This window comes from Leptopilina heterotoma, unplaced genomic scaffold (genome assembly GCF_015476425.1).
Source record: "Leptopilina heterotoma isolate Lh14 unplaced genomic scaffold, ASM1547642v1 Lhet_14, whole genome shotgun sequence".
NCBI lineage: Eukaryota > Metazoa > Arthropoda > Insecta > Hymenoptera > Figitidae > Leptopilina > Leptopilina heterotoma.
Window position 1 is genome coordinate 5,551,053 of NW_025110859.1, and position 19,593 is coordinate 5,570,645.

At 22.3% G+C, this 19,593-nt stretch overlaps 1 protein-coding gene across 2 annotated transcripts in view; it reads left to right on the forward strand.

Moving 5' to 3' along the window:
* The window catches only part of LOC122497843 (dedicator of cytokinesis protein 3), a 78,568-nt gene that overhangs the window by 40,210 nt on the left and 18,765 nt on the right, over nt 1–19,593 (forward strand). For both annotated transcript variants that reach the window (XM_043605189.1, XM_043605190.1), the window contains exons 5-6: nt 14,199–14,283; nt 16,830–17,288. In XM_043605189.1, coding sequence (XP_043461124.1) covers nt 14,199–14,283; nt 16,830–17,288 — 544 coding nt within the window. The remainder of the gene's footprint in view (nt 1–14,198; nt 14,284–16,829; nt 17,289–19,593) is intronic.

Consider the following 19,593-nt stretch of genomic DNA (forward strand, 5'->3'; position numbering starts at 1 on the left):
TGTGCCTGTGTAATTGAAGCAAAAAACTTTACAATTTTTTCAGCGGAGGGCCCCTTTTACCGAAAAGTGTTACGTTTTTAATAAAATACTAAAATTAATTTTGTTTCGTTGAAATTGAATTATTGTTTGTATTCGAATTTTTAGATATTGAAATATTTACAGAGCAATTTTTCATAACATTGTTGAATTTTTTTTTAATATATGAAAAAAAGCGACTCTGAGTGAGAGTATTATGTGCGGTTGAAGAAAGAAGATATTTCTCGATTAACGGCAAATTTTACAGTAGAACGTGGCAGGAATGTTTAATATAGACTCAGAATACCTTGACTCGGTCCTGTGTTCTTGCTTATAGACGGTCATGAATATTCCACAAGATTTGCATAAGATCATCCTCTTACTCGTTAATCATTGAAACCATTTTTGTATTTCTTTATAAGCATAGTAATATACAAGTTATATTTGTATAGATGTTTGCCTCATTAGAACCAAAGTTGTCTTATATTTTTTTTTTTTTTTATTATTTTAGAGAGTCTAAAACAAAAGTTGAGACTTAAAATCATATTGCAACTCTATTTATATTATATTTTATAAATGAGAGATTGTAGCCTAAGAACTTGGTTGATCTGTAATTATAGCGTTCGTTGCTACTGAACGGTAACCAAACCCCTCTTGTCTTGTGACGTAAAACTGCCAAGGGCTATGAAAATGTTCAATTTCATCGATTCCCACGGGAAATTTTTACGAATCACTTACCCTCTTTGCCCTCTGGCACTCGACTTTTCTGTAAAGTATATTATACCTCTTTTCTATCTTTGTAAAAAGAAGGAAAACACTTGGTGTGGTTAATAATTGACTATAAAATTCATGGATTTTAATATCTTTTGTTAGCCGTTCGGGATCGAATGTCAGAAATTTTATTGTCCGCAAATGTGAATTTTTTTCTACTCGACTTTTTTTTTATTATTTATATATTGTAAATTTTGTTATACATTATACAGCGGCTTGAACTAAATAGGTCCGTAAATTTGCTTCAAGTCCGTAAAAGTCCGTTTTTTTTAAAAAAAAAAGGTCCGTAAAGTTCGTAATTTGAAAGAAAAGGGACAAAAAATTCGTAAATTGTACGATATAATTTGGAGAATTTTAGAGAAACTACAAATGATTGTAGAAATTCAATTATTTTCAAAAGTAATAAAATTCTTCGCAGAAGTTCAATTATTGTGTTCAAAATTTTTTTAAAAATTCTCGTCAAAATTTCAATTATTTTTAGAATTATTAATAAAATTCTTCTTCGAAATTCAATTATTTTTGACAAATTTTAATAAAATTCTTGTACAAAATTTCAATTATTAAAAAATTTGTTAATAAAATTCAACGCAAACATTTAATTATTTCCATAAAATAATAAAAATTTCACAGGAATTTAATTATTTCGGGGCTGATGAAAATCATGATTTTTTTAAAAAAATCAAATCAAAAACTAAATTGACATTTATGAAAATTTTTTAATATGTGGTTTCTTTCGATTAAAATTCCCAGACTTTTGAAGAATTTTAAAAAATTCCCTGACTTTTCCCTGACTAAAAAAATTCTCCGATTTCCAGTTTTTCCCTAATTTGAGTCAAATAAACAAAACTAATAATTATGTTATTCATTATATTATTTCTGTAACGTATTCTTTTTTATTTTTTTTCTAATTCAAAACTTTAAACAGAAATACAAATTTTGCAGTTTGATTTAAATCATGATTTATAAATGACAAGATTTAAATCAAGATTAAAATCATGTTTTAAATCAAGTTGATTTAAATCATTGCAGGCCTTAATTATTATTTACAAATTTTTTTTTATAAATTTCTTCGCAATAATTCAATTATTTTCATGAATAATAACATTTTTACAGGGATTCAATTATTTTCGTTAAATAAAATTCTTTTTAGGAATTCAATTATTTTTGTAAATAATAAAACTCAATGCTGAATTTTAATACAATTTTAATGGAATTCCTAGAAAAATGTAATTTATTATTCTTAAAACTTTTATTAAAATTCGGAGAAAGGATTGAATTATTAAAAAATTTGTTGATGAAATTCTTCACGAGTATTCAATTATTCAATAAATTATTTTTTTTTATTTGAATAATTGAATTAAAAATAAATTTCACTTCAAATTTTAGATAAAAATTGAATATTAAAAGCATTATAGTAGGAATTTTGGGAAAGAATTGAATTTTGAAAAGGTTTCATATTAAAATCTTTAAAAATTTTAATTTCTCATACTTTTAACTAACAGTTCTGTATAGAAGAATTAATTTTTTTGAAAAAGTTTGTTTTAATTTTACTTTAAATTATTTTTTTGAAAGTTTTATTTTCTAATATATTTTATTGAAGATTTCCCGAATAATTGAAATTCGTAAAATTGAATTGTAAACAAATGAATTTAAAAATTCTCAAAGAACTTTTTCAAAAATTATTAAAAATAATGGATTTATGGAAGAATTTTAGTTACAAATTCTTGGAAAAAAAATTTAATTTTCAAGAAATTAGAAAATATTGCAGAAATTCAATTATATTTTGGTATTTAAGTAAATTAATTGTTATTTATGAAAATATTTAAATTTAGCAAAGGATTTTATTAAAACTCATTCTTATAATTATCGAGATAACTGAATTCTTTCCAATAATTTTTCAAAGATTTGAATTTGAAACGTTATTAAAAATTTCAATTATTTTTGAAAATCTCAAAAAATTCATGTTATAATGCTTTCAATATTCAATTGTTATCTAAAATTCTCAATAAGATTCATTTTTGAATCAATTTTTATTAGGGAATTCTACGAGAATTTAATTATTTAAATACAACAATAAATAATAAATTGAATAATCGAATATTTCTTAAAATTGAATTCTCATAAAGAATTTTATCAACAAATTTTTAAATAATTGAATTCTTTCGACGAAGTTTAAAAAAATTCAATTATTGAATTTTGAAATTAATTTTTTTGAAAAAGTTTAATTAAATTTTTTTTCTACATTATTTGAAGGGTAGGTGATCACTTTTTCTAAAAAATATTTTCTAATTCTTTTTGTCTCAAAAAAGCGATTTCCAATTAAATCTGTTTTCTAAAAAAAAATTTTCTAACAAGTTTTGATTGCTAAAGGAAGTTTTTCTAAAAAATTAAGACTCTAATATTTACTTTTCTAAAATTTGTAAAATTCCCTAATTTTGACAAAAGTTAAAAAATTATTAAAAAATAAGAAATTAAGATTCAGAAATAGAAACTATTTTGCATATTTTCTGTTTTTTAATCACAATTCTGTTTAGAAAATTATAAATTTCTTTTTAAAAAAGAAGAAAAAACTTTATAAAATAACTATATTTTCTTATCACAATTTGTTAACAAAATTCTGTTGTTCTTTGAAAAAAAAAATAATTTGCATCATTTTTTTTAACAAAAATTTCCAAAAATTAATTTATTTACTCGTTTATTTATAAAACACTTCTTTAGAAAATTTTAAATATCTTTAGTGAAAAAATCCCTATAATTTCTATTTGTTAATTACGATTTTTCACTAGATTATTTAAAAATTTTGTTTAAAAATTTACATAATTTCTATTTTTTATAGAAATTTTTTAACGAAATCTCAAGTATTTTTTAAAAAAAAAAAATTTTTTTCTTTTTCAGAATTAAAAAATTTTTGTAAATTTTATTTTTTATTTTACAAAAATTTAATATTGTTAGAAAAAATATTTTTTGAAAATTACCTTTATTAGAAAAGGAAATTTGTAGAAAGTGACTTATTTATTAGAAGAAAGAAAATTGATTTAAAAATGAATTAATTAAAATTTTAGATAATAATTAAATATTAAAAGCAATATACACGGAAAAAAATGTTCACCTGGAACATTTACAAATTTTACTAGATTAGTCAAATTTTTAGTTGTTTCATTTAAGACTTTCGCTATTCTAGAGAAACTTATCGCTGTTCCAGATAAACTTTTTTTCCGTCTAGCGTGAATTTTTAGAAATAATTGAATTTTTGAAATTAATTTTTTTGGAAAAGTTTAATTCGATTTTTTTTCTACATTATTTGAATAGTTTTTATTTTCTACTTTATATTTAATTGGAGAATTTAGGAATAATTGAAATTTTGTCAAATTGAATATTGTAAATAAATGAAGTTGATAATTGTCAAAGAACTTTTTTGAAAATTATTAAAAATAAATAATTTAGAAAAGATTTAGAAGAGATTTAGTTAGAAATTCTTGGAAATAATAATTGAATTGAAATGATGGAAATAATTTCGAAGGAGTAGAATATTTTTATAATATTAAAATAATGATTTTATCACTGGGCCATTTTTAATTATTATAAAACATGAAGAAATCGATCACTCCGAGTCGAATCACTCTAAACTCGGAGTTATCGATATCTTCATGTTTTATAGTTTTATAAAAAATTTAATTTACAGTTTTAAATAAAATGTTCTCTTAAATTTCGATTTATATTTTATTTTATATTTCGACTTTATAGTAGAGTCGTTATCAGTGCAGAAATTGAGGTGTGAAAGTTTTACATATGGGGGAAGAATTTTTGTTATATTATTGGCATGTGAACGGTATGAGAAATTTTCGAAAAAGGTAAGAAAAAAAAAAAAGAAGGTTGAACGACGTCCCGGAGGGAAAATTGGCTTTCACCTTATCTAATGATGTAGAACTAAGACTTGTGCTCTATTTACCTTGAGGGGAAGACGGAAGATAAAATATCTGTCTTTTCTCCGTAAAGATCGGAGAGAGAGAGAGAAAGAGATAATATAAGTCGTTCAGCTTTCTTGATGTTAGTTTGCAGTTGTGATCACTTTAATACTTTTCCCTCAACCCACACACACAAACGCACTGTACAAAAGTATATATACGTCCATGGGAAAGGGAATGTAAAGGTCATTGTACTTAAAGGGCACCTGAACTTTTCAGCAAAGTTCCTTGCAGTTGGAATTCAATGTACAAATGTGCGTCTTTATTTATACACGGATATTTTTTTTTTCATTCTAAATCTCAAATTGAATTAATTATTATTTCGCATTGTTTTCATTTCACCGAGAATAATAATTTGGTCAAATTCAAGCAAATTGACTTTTTCATTAATTTTTTTTTACACTGAAGCTTTCATTCAGCTTTGAATTGTTGCAATACATCGGATTTTCATTCAGCCGAATTGATTTAAATTCCCGGCTTTGTTCTAATTTTTGCCGATTTTTTTCTCATATCAAATTTAAATTTCTTTGATTTCGAACATAAATAAATTTACACGGAAAAAAATTTTTATTGTGGGGAACAGCTAATTTCAAAAATAAATAACATAAAGAATGAATTTCACTGCGGTCAGCCATATTGGAAATATTTGACAGTTTACCATTCTCATAGAAATTTCTCTAAAATCACAAAAATGTCAAATTTACATTTCTTACCTCTAAATACGTATTAATTTACTAATTTTACATTTTATTAGTTATAATATAAAAAATATAATTAATAGAATTTAAATATACGCTTTGAACATTAATTTAAAAATGTTTTCATTCAAGTGTTATTTTGAGGTTATGTTGTTTTCAAAAGATAACGCAAGAAATATCATTTTTGCTAGATCAGCGAAAATGGATTATCGATGGAGCCAAATCAGTGAAACTTATTGATATTATAGTGATTGTTATCTCTACTTTAGTAGAACTTTTTTGCTTCAAAAATTTTAATTAGAATTTTTATGAATAATAATTGAATTCTTGCGAAGAATTTTATTACAATTTTTGAAAATAAATAAGCAGTAGTAATTAATTATGTACTTAATAAGTAATAAAAATTTAATTTTCTCATGAAATAAATAAATGGCAATTTATTTGAACACTCAGAAATTTAAAATTATAAAAATTTAAGAGAAGTTCAATAATAAATATTGAATAATAATATAACTTTTGCAAGCAAAAAAATTGATTTAAAACTAAGAGAGAGTTTATATATTTCAAAAATAAAATTATAATTATGGTGACAAACTATTCCCTTGATTATTGTCGAAAAATTTAAATAAAATTCTTTAAAAGAATTCAATTATTTTTAATAGAATGCAAAGAAATTTCAATTATTTAAAAAATTTTCAATTATGTGTTTATAAAAATTCAATTATCTTGAAACAATAGGATTGAAAAATTTCAAGAGACTTATTTTTCATCAGAATTTTCAAAAAAACTTTGCGAAAATTCAGTTTTATTAAAAAATTTTAAGTGTTTCTTTTTAATTAATTAATAAAAATTTTAATTATTAATCTTCGCACCAAGAAACATGAATACATTAGAATGTGACTAAAAATTATAATAAATAACTTTTCTTAAAAATGTAAAATATGTTAATTAAAATTAAATAATATGTTGATTGATAAAATGAAACGTACCGTGAATTATGAACCAAAAATATAGATAAATTGAAATACCTAAATGTAGGTTTAAAGTTTAAAATGAAATTTATCACTTGTGTTGACTCTGCGTGTACATACAAAATAGGTCCTGTTTGTTGGAAATGTATACAACATTATAATACTGGAAGTCCATTGTAAAGTGCAGAAGGTGCTCTATTTTCACAGCAGTCTCGAGACTTAAAAACGTGCTCAGTTCCTGTGTTTCATATATATAATATGATAAATTTCCTCTCCAACATCGTTTATACTGATATAGTTCTCGCACGTTTCCATTTCCTACAACAACGCAATTTCGCTTCAAATGCGAATCTATTTGCAAACAATTTTCCATTTTTCTTTTCTTACAAAAAAAAAGTTTCTATTCTATTTGCTTCAATTTTCAAATAAAAGTTATTCATTCTCTGACGATTATCGCTTTAAATGAAAATAGAAGTAGAATAATAAGATGAACTTGAATATTACAAAAATGTTATCTATAAATTATAGTAAAATTCATAAAAATAAAATATGAATTGGAATATATAGTTTTAATATTATTATAATTATAATAATCATACTGACAAAAATTTCTTTTTCTAAATAATAACTTAAAAATCTTGAACAACTATCATAAAATAAATAAATTATTTATAATAAATAATTTTACTTAATATTTCAAAATTAATTCAATTTCAAAAGAGTTGCGTTTACAATTTTCATAATTAAATGAACTTCAATAATGGTTTCAATTTGAAATATATTATAAAATTTCAATTCTGAATGAATTTTATTAGAAATTTTAATGAACTGAGATTTTTGAAAAATTTTAATAATTCAAAATCTTCAAAAATTAGTTAAATTTGTAAATATTTAATTAATTATTAAAAGTAATGGATTTATAGAAGAATTTTAGTTGAAAACACTAAAAAAAAATTGAATTTTGAACAAATGATTGCAGAAATTAAATTATTTTCAAAAGTAATAAAATTCTTATCACAAAATTCAATTATGTTCAAAAATTTTACTAAAATTCTTGTCAAAATTCCAATTATCTTTATAAATTATAAAATTCTTTTTCAAAATTCAATTATTTTCAAAAATTTTCCTAATTTCAATAATTTTCAATATCTGTATTTTAAATAAAACTAATCAAAAGAAATCAATTTATTTAAAAATAATTTTAATAAAATTGTACGCAAACATTTAATTATTTTCATAAATAATAAAACTTTCACAGGAATTCAATTATTTACAAATTATTTTCATATATTATTCAATTATTTTCATAAATAATAACATTTTTTACAGGGATTCAATTATTTTTGATACAATTTTTTTAATGGAATTCCTCGAAAAAAGTTATTATTTTTAAAAATTTTATTAAAATTTATCAAAGAACTTTAATTATTTTAATAACCTTTCCTTCAATATATTTATTAGAATTTAAGTATTATTTTTAATACAGTTTTAATTAAATTTCTCCAAAGAATTAAATTATTATTTTCAAAAATTTTAATAAAATTCTTGGCAAAATTTCAATTATTTTCAAAAATTTTCTCCAATTCAATGAATTATTCAATATCTATTTTATAATAAAATTTTCCAATAGAATTCAATTATTTAAAAAAAATTTAATAAAATTCTACGCAAACTTTTAATTATTTTCATAAAATAATAAAAATATCACAGGAATTCAATTTTTTACAATTTTTTTTATTAATTTCTTCGCAATCATTAAATTATTTTCATAAATAATACAATTTTTACAGGGATTAAATTATTTTTGAAAATAATAAAATTCTTTTTAAGAATTCAATAATTATTTTCATAAATAATAAAACTCATAGCAGAAGTTCAATTATTTATAATGCAAAAATGTAATTATTCTTAAAAATCTTATTAAACTTCGTCGAAAGAATTCAATTATTTAAAAATTTGTTGATAAAATTCTTTAAGAGAATTCAATTTTAAGAAATATCGAATTTTTCAATTTATTATTTATTGTTGTATTTAAATAATGAAATTCTCGTAGAGTTACCTATAATAAAAATTAATTTAAGAATGAATCTTATTGAGAATTTTCGATAATAATAAAATTGAATATTGAAAGCAATATAACATGAATTTTTTGTGATTTTCAAAAATAATTGAATTTTGTAATAACGTTTCAAATTCAAATCTTTGAAAATTTTTTCGAAAGAGTTTTGTTAAATTTAAATATTTTCATAAATAACAAATATTTATCACAATAATTCAATTATTCTTAAAAGTAATAAAATTCTACGCAGAAATTCTATTATTTTTAGAAATTTTTTAAATATTGTTGACAAGATTCAATTAATTTTAGGAATTTTAATAAAATTGTTTGTCAATGTCAATAATTTTCAAAAAATTAAAATTCTTCAGAGGGATTCAATTATTTTTCTAAACAATAAAATTCTTTTTTGGAATTCAATTATTTTCATAAATAATAAAACTCATTTGAGAATTTCAATTATTTTTAATACAATTTTAGAAAATTTCTTGAAAAATGTAATTATTCTTTAAAATTTTTGTTAAAATTCGTCAATATTCCTCAATTCAATGATTTTCAATATCTACTACTTTAATAACAATTTCTAAAAGAAAACAATTACAGGGAAATTATTATTTTTAAAAATTTTATTAAAATTTATCATAGAAATATAATTATTTTAATTAAACTGCATCCTTTATCTTAAATTCAGTATTTATAAAATTTTAAAGCCACATCATTATTTTACATATTCAGTACATCATCTCAAAACGTTGAAAAATTCTGCGTATAGAAAAATGCTCATCAGAAATTAAACGAAAGGTTATATTATATAAAATAAAAAATCTTTGAAATAAGATTTATTTTTCCCCGAAAATAAATTTTTCCTTTTAAATACTGCGTGTTGCGTAGTAACAAAGCACTTGCTATTGTTATAACTGATAAATTTGAAATCGTATTGTATAGAAGCATACGTTGAGTGGGCGTGAAGAACGCCTGAAACAGGATCTGCGGAATTTCCTGTAAGAATCACATTCGAAAAACTTAGAATTCTGATTCTGTTGTATTTTCAGGCTCGGATTTTCTTTCTAGTTTTACTTTCTACAAAGAATAGAAAAAACTCCTCAGGAAAAAGTTTTCATAAAATATTTTTAATATATTTAATTTTTAACACTTGTTTCAAAATTTAGTTGAATTTAAGAAATTTTGTTTGAAAATTTAATTTAATTACTAAATATTTACATTTTATTTTAATGATAAAAATGATTTTGCTTTATACGAACATATTTTTAAGAAACTAAATTTTTTGAAAAAAGTCGATTTCTAAATTCAATTTTTCAAAACTTGAATAATTTTGCAAATATATATAATATAAATAATTTTTTTTTTCTGTGTATGTTTCAAAAATTTAATTATAGAAAAATCATTCAAAAATAATGTTTCAAAGATTTGTCTATAGTTATAATTTTTACACTAGAAAAATCGAAATAATTTGCATTTTATACCAAAGAATGTGGTTTTTGTGTCAAAAACTTTGAAGAAAAGTCCAAAAAAGTCGAATTTTTTGAAAATAAGTCGAAAAACTCAATAATATCCAAGGCCTGTATTTAAATACAATAGAAGATAAATATGCTAATAAATAGATAGAATATAAAATAAATGAAACAATTGCGATTAAAAAGAACAAAAAATGAGCGAAAAATCGTGAACAATTGAAATAAAAAAAAAAAATAAAAAAAAAAATGACTTGATTAAAAATTCCTTGACTATTGTCTGTGTGTGAGAGAGAACCCTATATTTGAAACTTGTTCGGGGGCCCAGTTTCGCATCGCCATAGGATAAGTAAAGACCTCTCCGCAGGATGAATACATCCGATATCTTTGGAATGGAGTGTAGGTCCAAAGACGGCGGACATTGCCTGAACCTGTCTCCACGGGCAGGGGCAGTCATCGATTGCGCCCCATGAGGAGAAGTAGCTTCCCCCCACCATGCGGCACACGGCAGTTTGGGACTGAATATACTCTCCCAGTGGGGTGGGGACTCCGACCTCTTAATCCCTCATTAAGCCGTTTTGCTTAATGACTTTTTTAAATAATTATATTTTTTTAATTTTTTTCATTAAATTCGAATTCCTTATTTTCTTACGACTTCAGGCATTTGTTGTTTGTTTAAAAAGTTAATTTAAATCTTTATAATTGAAATATATTTTTAACTTTCCCCATTCATACTATTCAATTTTAATTTTAGGTTTTAGCTGATTTTAGGCTTAACAGTGCCCCTAAAAAGTATTTTAGGAGAAATAGGGGACTGAAAATTAAAAAATAGGGGACTTTTGGGGGACCATAAAAATTGGTTAAATAGAGATAAAAATATAATTTATTTATACAGGGTTGCCACAAAAATTTAACTTTATTTTTCCCTGACTTTTTCCTGATTTCCAAACACAACTTTCACTTTTTCCCTGACCCTAAAGAATTATTCTGATTCACTCTCAAAATTATTAGATACTCAAAAAAATTATTTATTAAATTTATTTACAAATTTTTTCAAAAGTAAAATTATTCCAAAACATCAATGGTTTTATTTAAAATAAATATTTAATCATTTTTTTTCATTGGAATTAAGATGTTTAAAAATTTCAAATTCAAACCTATTCAAATTGAACAACTCATAAGAATATTATTATAAAACATAAAAATATCGATCACTCCGAGTGATCCATTTCTTTATGTTTTATAATAATTAAAGATGACCGACTGACAAAATCATTAGTTTATTATTATAAGAATATTGTTACTGTAATTTCTTCAAAATTATTTGTATCATTTCAATTTAATTAACATTTTCTAGAATTTTTACTAAAATTCTACTTTAAATCAATAATATCAATTATTCAATTAAACTTTTTCAAAAAAATTAATTCTACAGAATTGTCAGTTAAAAGTACGAAAAACAATAATTTAATTCTACGAGAAATCAATTATTTAAATACAAAAATAAATAATATTGAATGTTTCTTAAAATTTAATTTTTACGAAGAATTGTATTAACAACTTTTGAAAATATTTAATTTCCTTTAAAGAATTTGATTGAAATTTTAATGAAATTTATTATAATAAAAAATTATATAACAAGTTTTGAAAATAATTGAAAACTTTTTGAAGAATTTTATTAAATTTTTTAAAAATAATTGAATTCCTGAAACGAATTTAAATAATAATTTTTTCTAACAATTGAATTCATGAGAAGAATTTTATTAAAATTTTTTAAAATAATCGACTTCTTGAGAAGAATTTAAAAAAAAATTTTGACAATAATTTAATTCTTGACGAGAATTTTAAACAATTTTTGAAAATAGTTTAATTCCTGCCAAGTATTTTACTACTTTTCAAAAGAATTGAATTCTTGTCATGAATATTGATATTTATCAAAATAATTGAATTTTGGAAAAGAATTTTATTAAAATTCCTTAGAATAATTGATTTTATGGGAAGAATTTATGCGATTTTGTTGTTTATGAAGATAATTGAATTCTTTTGCAAAATTACTTGAAAATTTTTAAAAATAATTGATTCTCTGCAACGAATTAAATATTATTTATGAAAATATTTGAATGATTGCAACGAATTTTATTGTTTTACTGAATAATTGAATGTTTCTTAAAATTTAGTTCTTTCCTCAAGTTTTAATACAATTTTTAATAATAATTGCATTTTTCAAGGAATTTATTTAAAATTGTATTAAAAATATTTGGAATTTTGCGATAAAAATAATTGAATTCGTAAATGAAATTTTATTATTTATAAAAATAATTGAATCTTTTCGTAGAATTGTATTAACAAGATTTTTCTATAATTAAATGTGTTGATAAATTTTATGAAAATAGTAAATATTTAAAAACACTGAATTGCGAAAAACTTTTAAAAATAATTGAAATTTTGCAAAGAATTTTATTTTAATTTTTGGCGAAAAATTTTGCTATTATTTATAAAAATAATTGAATTCTTGACGAGATATTTTTTAAAATTTATAAAAATAATTGAATTGATGAGAAGAATTTTATTAAATTTTGTTTAAATAATTGAAATTTTACCAAGAATTTTATTAAATTTTTTGGCAATAATTGAATTCTTGAGAAGAATTTTGATATTTATCAAAATAATTAAATTTTGGAAAAGAATTTCATTGAAAATCCTTAAAATAATTGATTTTATGGGGAGAATTTTGTCGGTTATCAAGATAATTGAATTCTTTTGCAGAATTACTTAAAAATAATTGAAAATAATTGATTTCCTGCGACGAAAAAAATAGGGGAAATTTTCAAAATAGGGTACGTTTAGGGGCCAAAATTAAAAAAAGGGGACTTTTAGGGAAATAGCGGACAGACTGTGAAGCCTGTGAAATGATTTTTTTGTATTGTTTTGTATGTAATTAAATTTGAATTCAAAGAGTTATGAATGAAGTTATAATGAAGTTTTCAACCTATTTTTTTGTTAGTATAATCAGGTTAAGGCTGTTATGTGTCGATTCGTTTGCCTGTTGCAGTATTCGTGCAATGTGCCTTTGTCGTTGAATTTATAATCAAATATCTGAGTGATGATGACAGTAGGTACCATAATTGCAACAAAATATTCATGTTCTCCAAAGGTTTTTTTTTTCTTATAATGATAAGGGGCGTTGATTCTTTTCCTGGTTGGGGAGGGGAAGGTCACTTCCCCTCACGGGACGGAATTGATGATCGCCCGTCTCCACGCATTGAAGTCTCCAGGCTCACCTGCATTCCATCAAGGCGTGGGAAGGTGGAAGGGGTCCCTTTCGGGACTTCAGGTTCGAACAAACTTTCTATAGTGCCCTGTTGATGAGTCACACAGCATTCTACACTCGAACTCTCATTCTGCGAACCGCGGCTCTCCCATTAAAAATGTAAATAGTTGAAGAGATAATAGTATATATATAGCCATTCTAAAACAAGTTCCTTTAGGTTCATTTTTTTCCTTTCCTTTCTTTTCTTTCTTCTTTTCTATTCCTAAAGATGATGTCTTGATGAAGAGACTTTCTGATAGCAATACTTTATATATTAGCTTTTATTGACTCCTCTTATATTGTGAGTTAATGATGATCCATATATTATGTATAGTTAATCATTTGTCGACAATGATATTTTCTTTCTTTCTTCGTCTGATTTTACTATTTTCAAAGTAACACTTCTAAGCATTTTTGGCAATTTTTACTATTTCTCAGGGCTCGAAATTGCTTCAAGTCCATAAAAGTCAGTTTTTTTAAACAAGATCCGTAAAGTCCGTAATTTTATTGAGAAAAAAATGAAAAGTTCGTAAATTGTACGATGTAATTTGGAGAATTTTAGAGAAATTACAAATCATTGCAGAAATTCAAGTATTTTCAAAATTAATAAAATATGAAATAATAATTGAATTAATAATGACTTTATCACTCGGTCATCTTTAATTATTATAAAACATGAAGAATGCTATCAATCCGACTCGAAGACTCGGAGTCATGAATAATTTTTTTAGAGTAAATTTTACGATTTGTGAAATAAATTTTTCTAATTTTTTTTATATAGAAAATTGTCTTTTAAAAATATTAAAAGTTATTCTGGAGATAAATAAGTAGTATAGAAAAAACAATTAATAGAATTTCGTAATATAGAATTAATATAATTAATTTGATTTAATGTTTAATTTACTATCGAATTTCTAATGGAGCAAATTTTCATTTTCAGAAAATTGGGACTTGATTTGGTGCCAAGGCAAGGCGCTCATATGGTTGACCCGGATGATATGTCAGTAGTCGAACTTTATCACGTGGTAAATATATTTTTATACTCTTCTACTGTCAAAATGTATTTTCTTTTTACTTATTTTTTTAGGGTTTCGTTCATGAAGTTTCGTAAACAAAGAAAAACAAAATTTAATTTTTGTGGCATCAGGAAATTTTATCAGAAGTACTTGAAAAATATTAAATTTTTAGAATTAGTACAAAAAAAGTCCTTGGTTTTGTAATAATTATGATCTTAAAAGTTCTGAACGTTCAAATAAACGTTTATTTAATTCTTTGTGACAATTCAATTTTTTTCAATATAATTTTAATAAAATTTTTCGTAGAAATTTAATTAATTTAAAAAATTTGTAAAAATTCAATTATTTTCGATATCTATTATTTCAATAAAATTTCACAAAAGAATTCAATTATTTAAAAAGAAATTTTAATAAAATTCTTTGTAGAAATTCAATTATGTTAAAAAATTTACAAAAATTCTCGTCAAAATTTCTATTATCTTTATAAATAATAGAATTTTTCTCCGAAACTCAATTATTTTCAAACATTTTAATAAAATTCTTGGCAGAAATTTAATTTTTTTCAAAAGTATAGTAAAAATTTTCTCAGAAATTCAATTATTTAAAAAAAAATTTAATAAGATTCTTGGCAAAATTTCAATTATTCTCAAAAACTTTCCTCAATTGAATGATTTTTAATATCTACTACATTAATAAAATTTCACAAAAATATTCAATTATTTTCATAAATAAGAAAATTCCTTTTTGGAATTTAATTATTTTTATAAATAATAAAACTTATCGCAGAATTTCAATTATTTTTAATACAATTTTAATAAAATTTCTGGAAAAATGAAATTATTCTTAAAAGTTTTATTAAAATTCGTCAAAAGAATTTAATTATTTAAAAATTTATTGATAAAACTCTTTATTAAAATTCAATTTTTTAAGAAACATACAATTATTCAATAAATTATTTACTTTTAAATTTAAATAATTGAATTCTCGTAGAATTTTCTAATAAAAAATTATTTAAAAATGGATTTCAGTTAAAATTTTAGGTAATAATTGAATATTAAAAGCATTACAGATTAATTTTTAGAAATAATTGAATTTTGAAATGGTTTCAAATTAAAATCTTTGAAAATCTGAATTTTTCATATTTTTAACTAACAATTCTGTGGAATTAATTTTTTTTGAGAAAGTTTAATTGCGGATTTTTTTTTGAAATTATTTCTTTTTTTTTATTTTCTAACATATATTTAATTGAAGAATTTATGAATAATTGAATTTTCGTAAAATTGAATATTGTAAACAAATGAATTTGAAAATTGTTAAAAAACTTTTTCAAAAATTATTAAAAATAATGGATTAATGGAAGATGTTTAGTTAAAAACACGAAAAAAAAATTCAATTTTCTAAGAGTTACAAATTATTGCAAAAGTTCAATTATTTTCAAGAGTAATAATATTCTTCGTAAAAATTAAATATTGTTCAAAAGTAATAAAATTCTTCTTTGGGATTCAATTATTTTCACAATTAATAAATCTCATTGCAGAATTTCAATTATTTTTAATAGAATTTTAATTCAATGTCTCGAAGAATGTAATTATTCTTAAAAATTTTATTAAAATTTTTTGATAGAATTCAACTATTTTGAAAATTTATTGATAACGATTCTTTATGGGAATTTAATTTTAAGAAACATGCAATCATTCAATAACTTGTTTTGTATTTAAATAATTGAATTCTAGTAGAATTTTCTATTAAAAACTGATTTAAAAATGAATGTCAGTTAAAATTTTAGATAATAATTGAATTTTGAAATTAATTTTTTTGAAAAAGTTTAATTGAATTTTTCTTATATTATTTGAAGTTTTTATTTTGTAATATTTATTTAATTGAAGAATTTACGAATAATTGAAATTTCGTAAAATTGAATATTGTAAACAAATCGATTTGAAAATTTGTCAAAGAACTTTTTCGAAAATTATTAAAAATAATTAATTTAAAGAAGAATATTTTAGTTAAAAATTCTTGTAAATAATAAATGAATTGTAAATGTTCTCTTATTTGACTCGCACTGGTTATATTTTTGTCATTGGTTTGTAAATGATCCGTAATTTTTCATTTTTGGCTCGTAAAGTCCGTATTTTTAAATACTGGTTCGAGTTGAAATCAAAATTTTTGCTTCTAAAATTGATAATTTTTTATAATTGAATTCCCCTTGAATTTTTTAATAGCGATGAGGAAAAATGTAAAAATTTTGTCTGGAAATTAGGAAAAAGTCATCAGGAAAGAATAGAATAGAATTTTGTTGACAATCCTGAATAAGTATTGTGGTGTATTTTTATGAGTAAAAATTTAATTTTACTAAAAATATAATGTGCCGATAAGAATTGAAGTTTTTTTTCAAGAAATGATAAATTTCGGAAAATGTGGTCCAGCCTATAAATTTTATTTTTTACTACTAAATAAATTCGTTTCATCTACGAACCCCTAGTTTTCAGTTATGCGACTTAAACTCAAACTTGTTAAATTATTTTCTTAATTCATAAAAAAAAATGTGATTTCAGCATGTGCAGAGTGCGGAAAATTCTCAGGGCTCATCGGCAATTGGTACACTGAAGCGAAAAGTCCAAAAAAAAGTTTTAACCCATCATTTGTACTTTTGTATGAGGGATTTTGGACATTCAGTTGGCGAGGATACGGAAATTTATTTTTCATTGTACGACGGTAGACGGAGTCAATATATTAGCGAACGATTTTTGGTGAAAATATCGAAGGAAGGATTTTCAAATTACGTGGAGAAAATGCACAGTAATTGTACAATATTCACGGATTTGGGTAATGCTGATCTTGGTCGTGATTTGTATATGGTCGCTCATGTCATGCGTTGTGGCAGAATGCTCTATTCAGATTCTGGGAAAAATAAGGCCGGAGCAACAACTTATAGAAGACCACACGGGGTGGCCGTACTTTCTCTCGCGGACGCCTCACAAAATCACACCGAGGAATCGGAACTTACTTTTAAGGTAAACTTTATGACATTTGAATTTATCATTTGAATAACAAAGATCTGATTTGTATATATTTTTCAATCGATTTTTCATTTTTTTAATTTTGAAGTAACAAAATTTTCATTTTTTTTTAATCTTGAAGTAACAAAATTTTCATTTTTTCAATCTTTAAAGTAACAAAATTTTCTCTAGGTACGAATTTTTAAATGTAAATTCTGTATTAAAAATTTGAAACTAAAAGTATTTTTCCCCTTTTTGTAGATGAACATTTTCTCACGGGGAGAATTGTTTCTGAGGTATTATACTTAATGCTGAGTCTTTTGTACGATTTGCTTGTGAGAAATTCTCACCTTGTCTTTTCTGTCTACACACGTGACTTGAAAGCAAATTTAACAAGCCACGTCTTTTGCCAATGTTGAGACAATCGTTTTCCTTGTTATTTGAAAGTTTCGCTTATTTTTACGTGAAAAAACAATATCCAGGAATTTTTATTTATTTAAAATTAAATTTATTTCTAATTTTATTAATATTTAATATTTTTTTATTCATCTACACGGAAAAAAAAATCAGCCTAATAATGCATGGAGTCTATTGGTTCGATTTTTACATGAGCCCATTTTGCAAATATCACACAGGAGTTTACTAAAAATGCATGGCTTTTGTGACTTTTGCCACAGCACCATGCGAAAATAGGATGGATTCCAAGCTAATCACGCATGGTAGTGTGCGTGCAATATACACAACAGACGCTCATGTGTTTTTAGCCTAGTATTTTTTTCCGTGTAGAAAAGATTGTAATATTTCAATTTCTTCTGAAAGAAGAATTTTAGTTAAAAACACTAAAAAAAATTTGCATTTTGGAAAACTTACAAATGATTGCAAAAAATTCAATTATTTTCAAAAGTTTAAAAAAATTTTCCTCAAAATTTTAATTATCTTTATAAATAATAAAATTCTTCTCCGAAATTCAATTATTTTCATAAAAATTTAATAAATTTCTTGGCAAAATTTCAATTACTTTCAGAAATTTTCCTCAATTCAATGATTTTCATTCTCTATTTTAATAAAGTTTTTTAAAATAATTTAATTATTTAAAAGAAATTTTAATTTTTAATAATTTTTAAGTAATTCTGCAAAAGAATTCAATTATCTTGATAATCAACAAAACTCTCCTCATAAAATCAATTATTTTAAGGATTTTCAATAAAATTCTTTTCCAAAATTCAATTATTTTGATAAATATCAAATTTCTTCTCAAGAATTCAATTATTGTCAAAAATTTTAGTTAAATTCTTGACACAATTTCAATTATTTAAACAAAATTTAATAAAATACTTTGCACGAATTCAATTATTTTTATAAATTTTAATGAATAATCTCGTCAAGAATTCAATTATTTTTATAAATAGCAAAATTTTCGCAAAAAATTCAATTATTTTCAAAAATTTAAATAAAATTCTTTACAACATTTCAATTATTTTTAAAAGTTTTTCGCAATTCAATGTTTTTAAATATTTACTATTTTCATAAAATTTATCAACAAATTTAATTATAGAAAAAACGTGTTGATACAATTCTACAAAAAGATTCAATTATTTTTATAAATAATAAAATTTCATTTACGAATTCAATTATTTTCATCGCAGAATTTTAAATATTTTTAGTACAATTTTAAATAAATTCCATAAAAAATGCAATTATTATTAAAAATTTTATTAAAACTTGAGGAAAGAATTAAATTTTAAGAAACATTCAATTATTCAATAAAACAATAAAATTCGATGCAATAATTCAAATATTTTCATAATTTTCAATTATTTTAAAAATTTTTTAAATAATTTTGCAAAAGAATTCAATTATTTTCAAAAATTTTAATAAATTTCTTGGCAAAATTTCAATTATTTAAACAAAATTTAATAAAATTCTTGTCCAAAATTCAATTATTTTGATAAATATCAAAATTCATCACAAGAATTCAATTCTTTTGAAAAGTAATAAAATACTTTGTAGAAATTAAATTATTTAAAAATTTTTTTAAAAATTCTCTTCAAGAATTAAATTATCTTTATTAATAACTAGGGGAATTATTCTCAAAAATTAAATTATTGTCAACATTTTTTTTTAAATTCTTCTCAAGAAGTCAATTATTTTCAAAAATTTTAATAAAATTCTTCTCATGAATTCAATTGTTTTCAAAAATCATTATTTAAATTCTTCTCAGAAATTCAATTATTTTTAAAAAATTTAATAAAATTCTTGAAAAAGTTTTCAATTTTTTTCAAAAATCCTTTAATATAATAAATTTCATTAAAATTTTAAT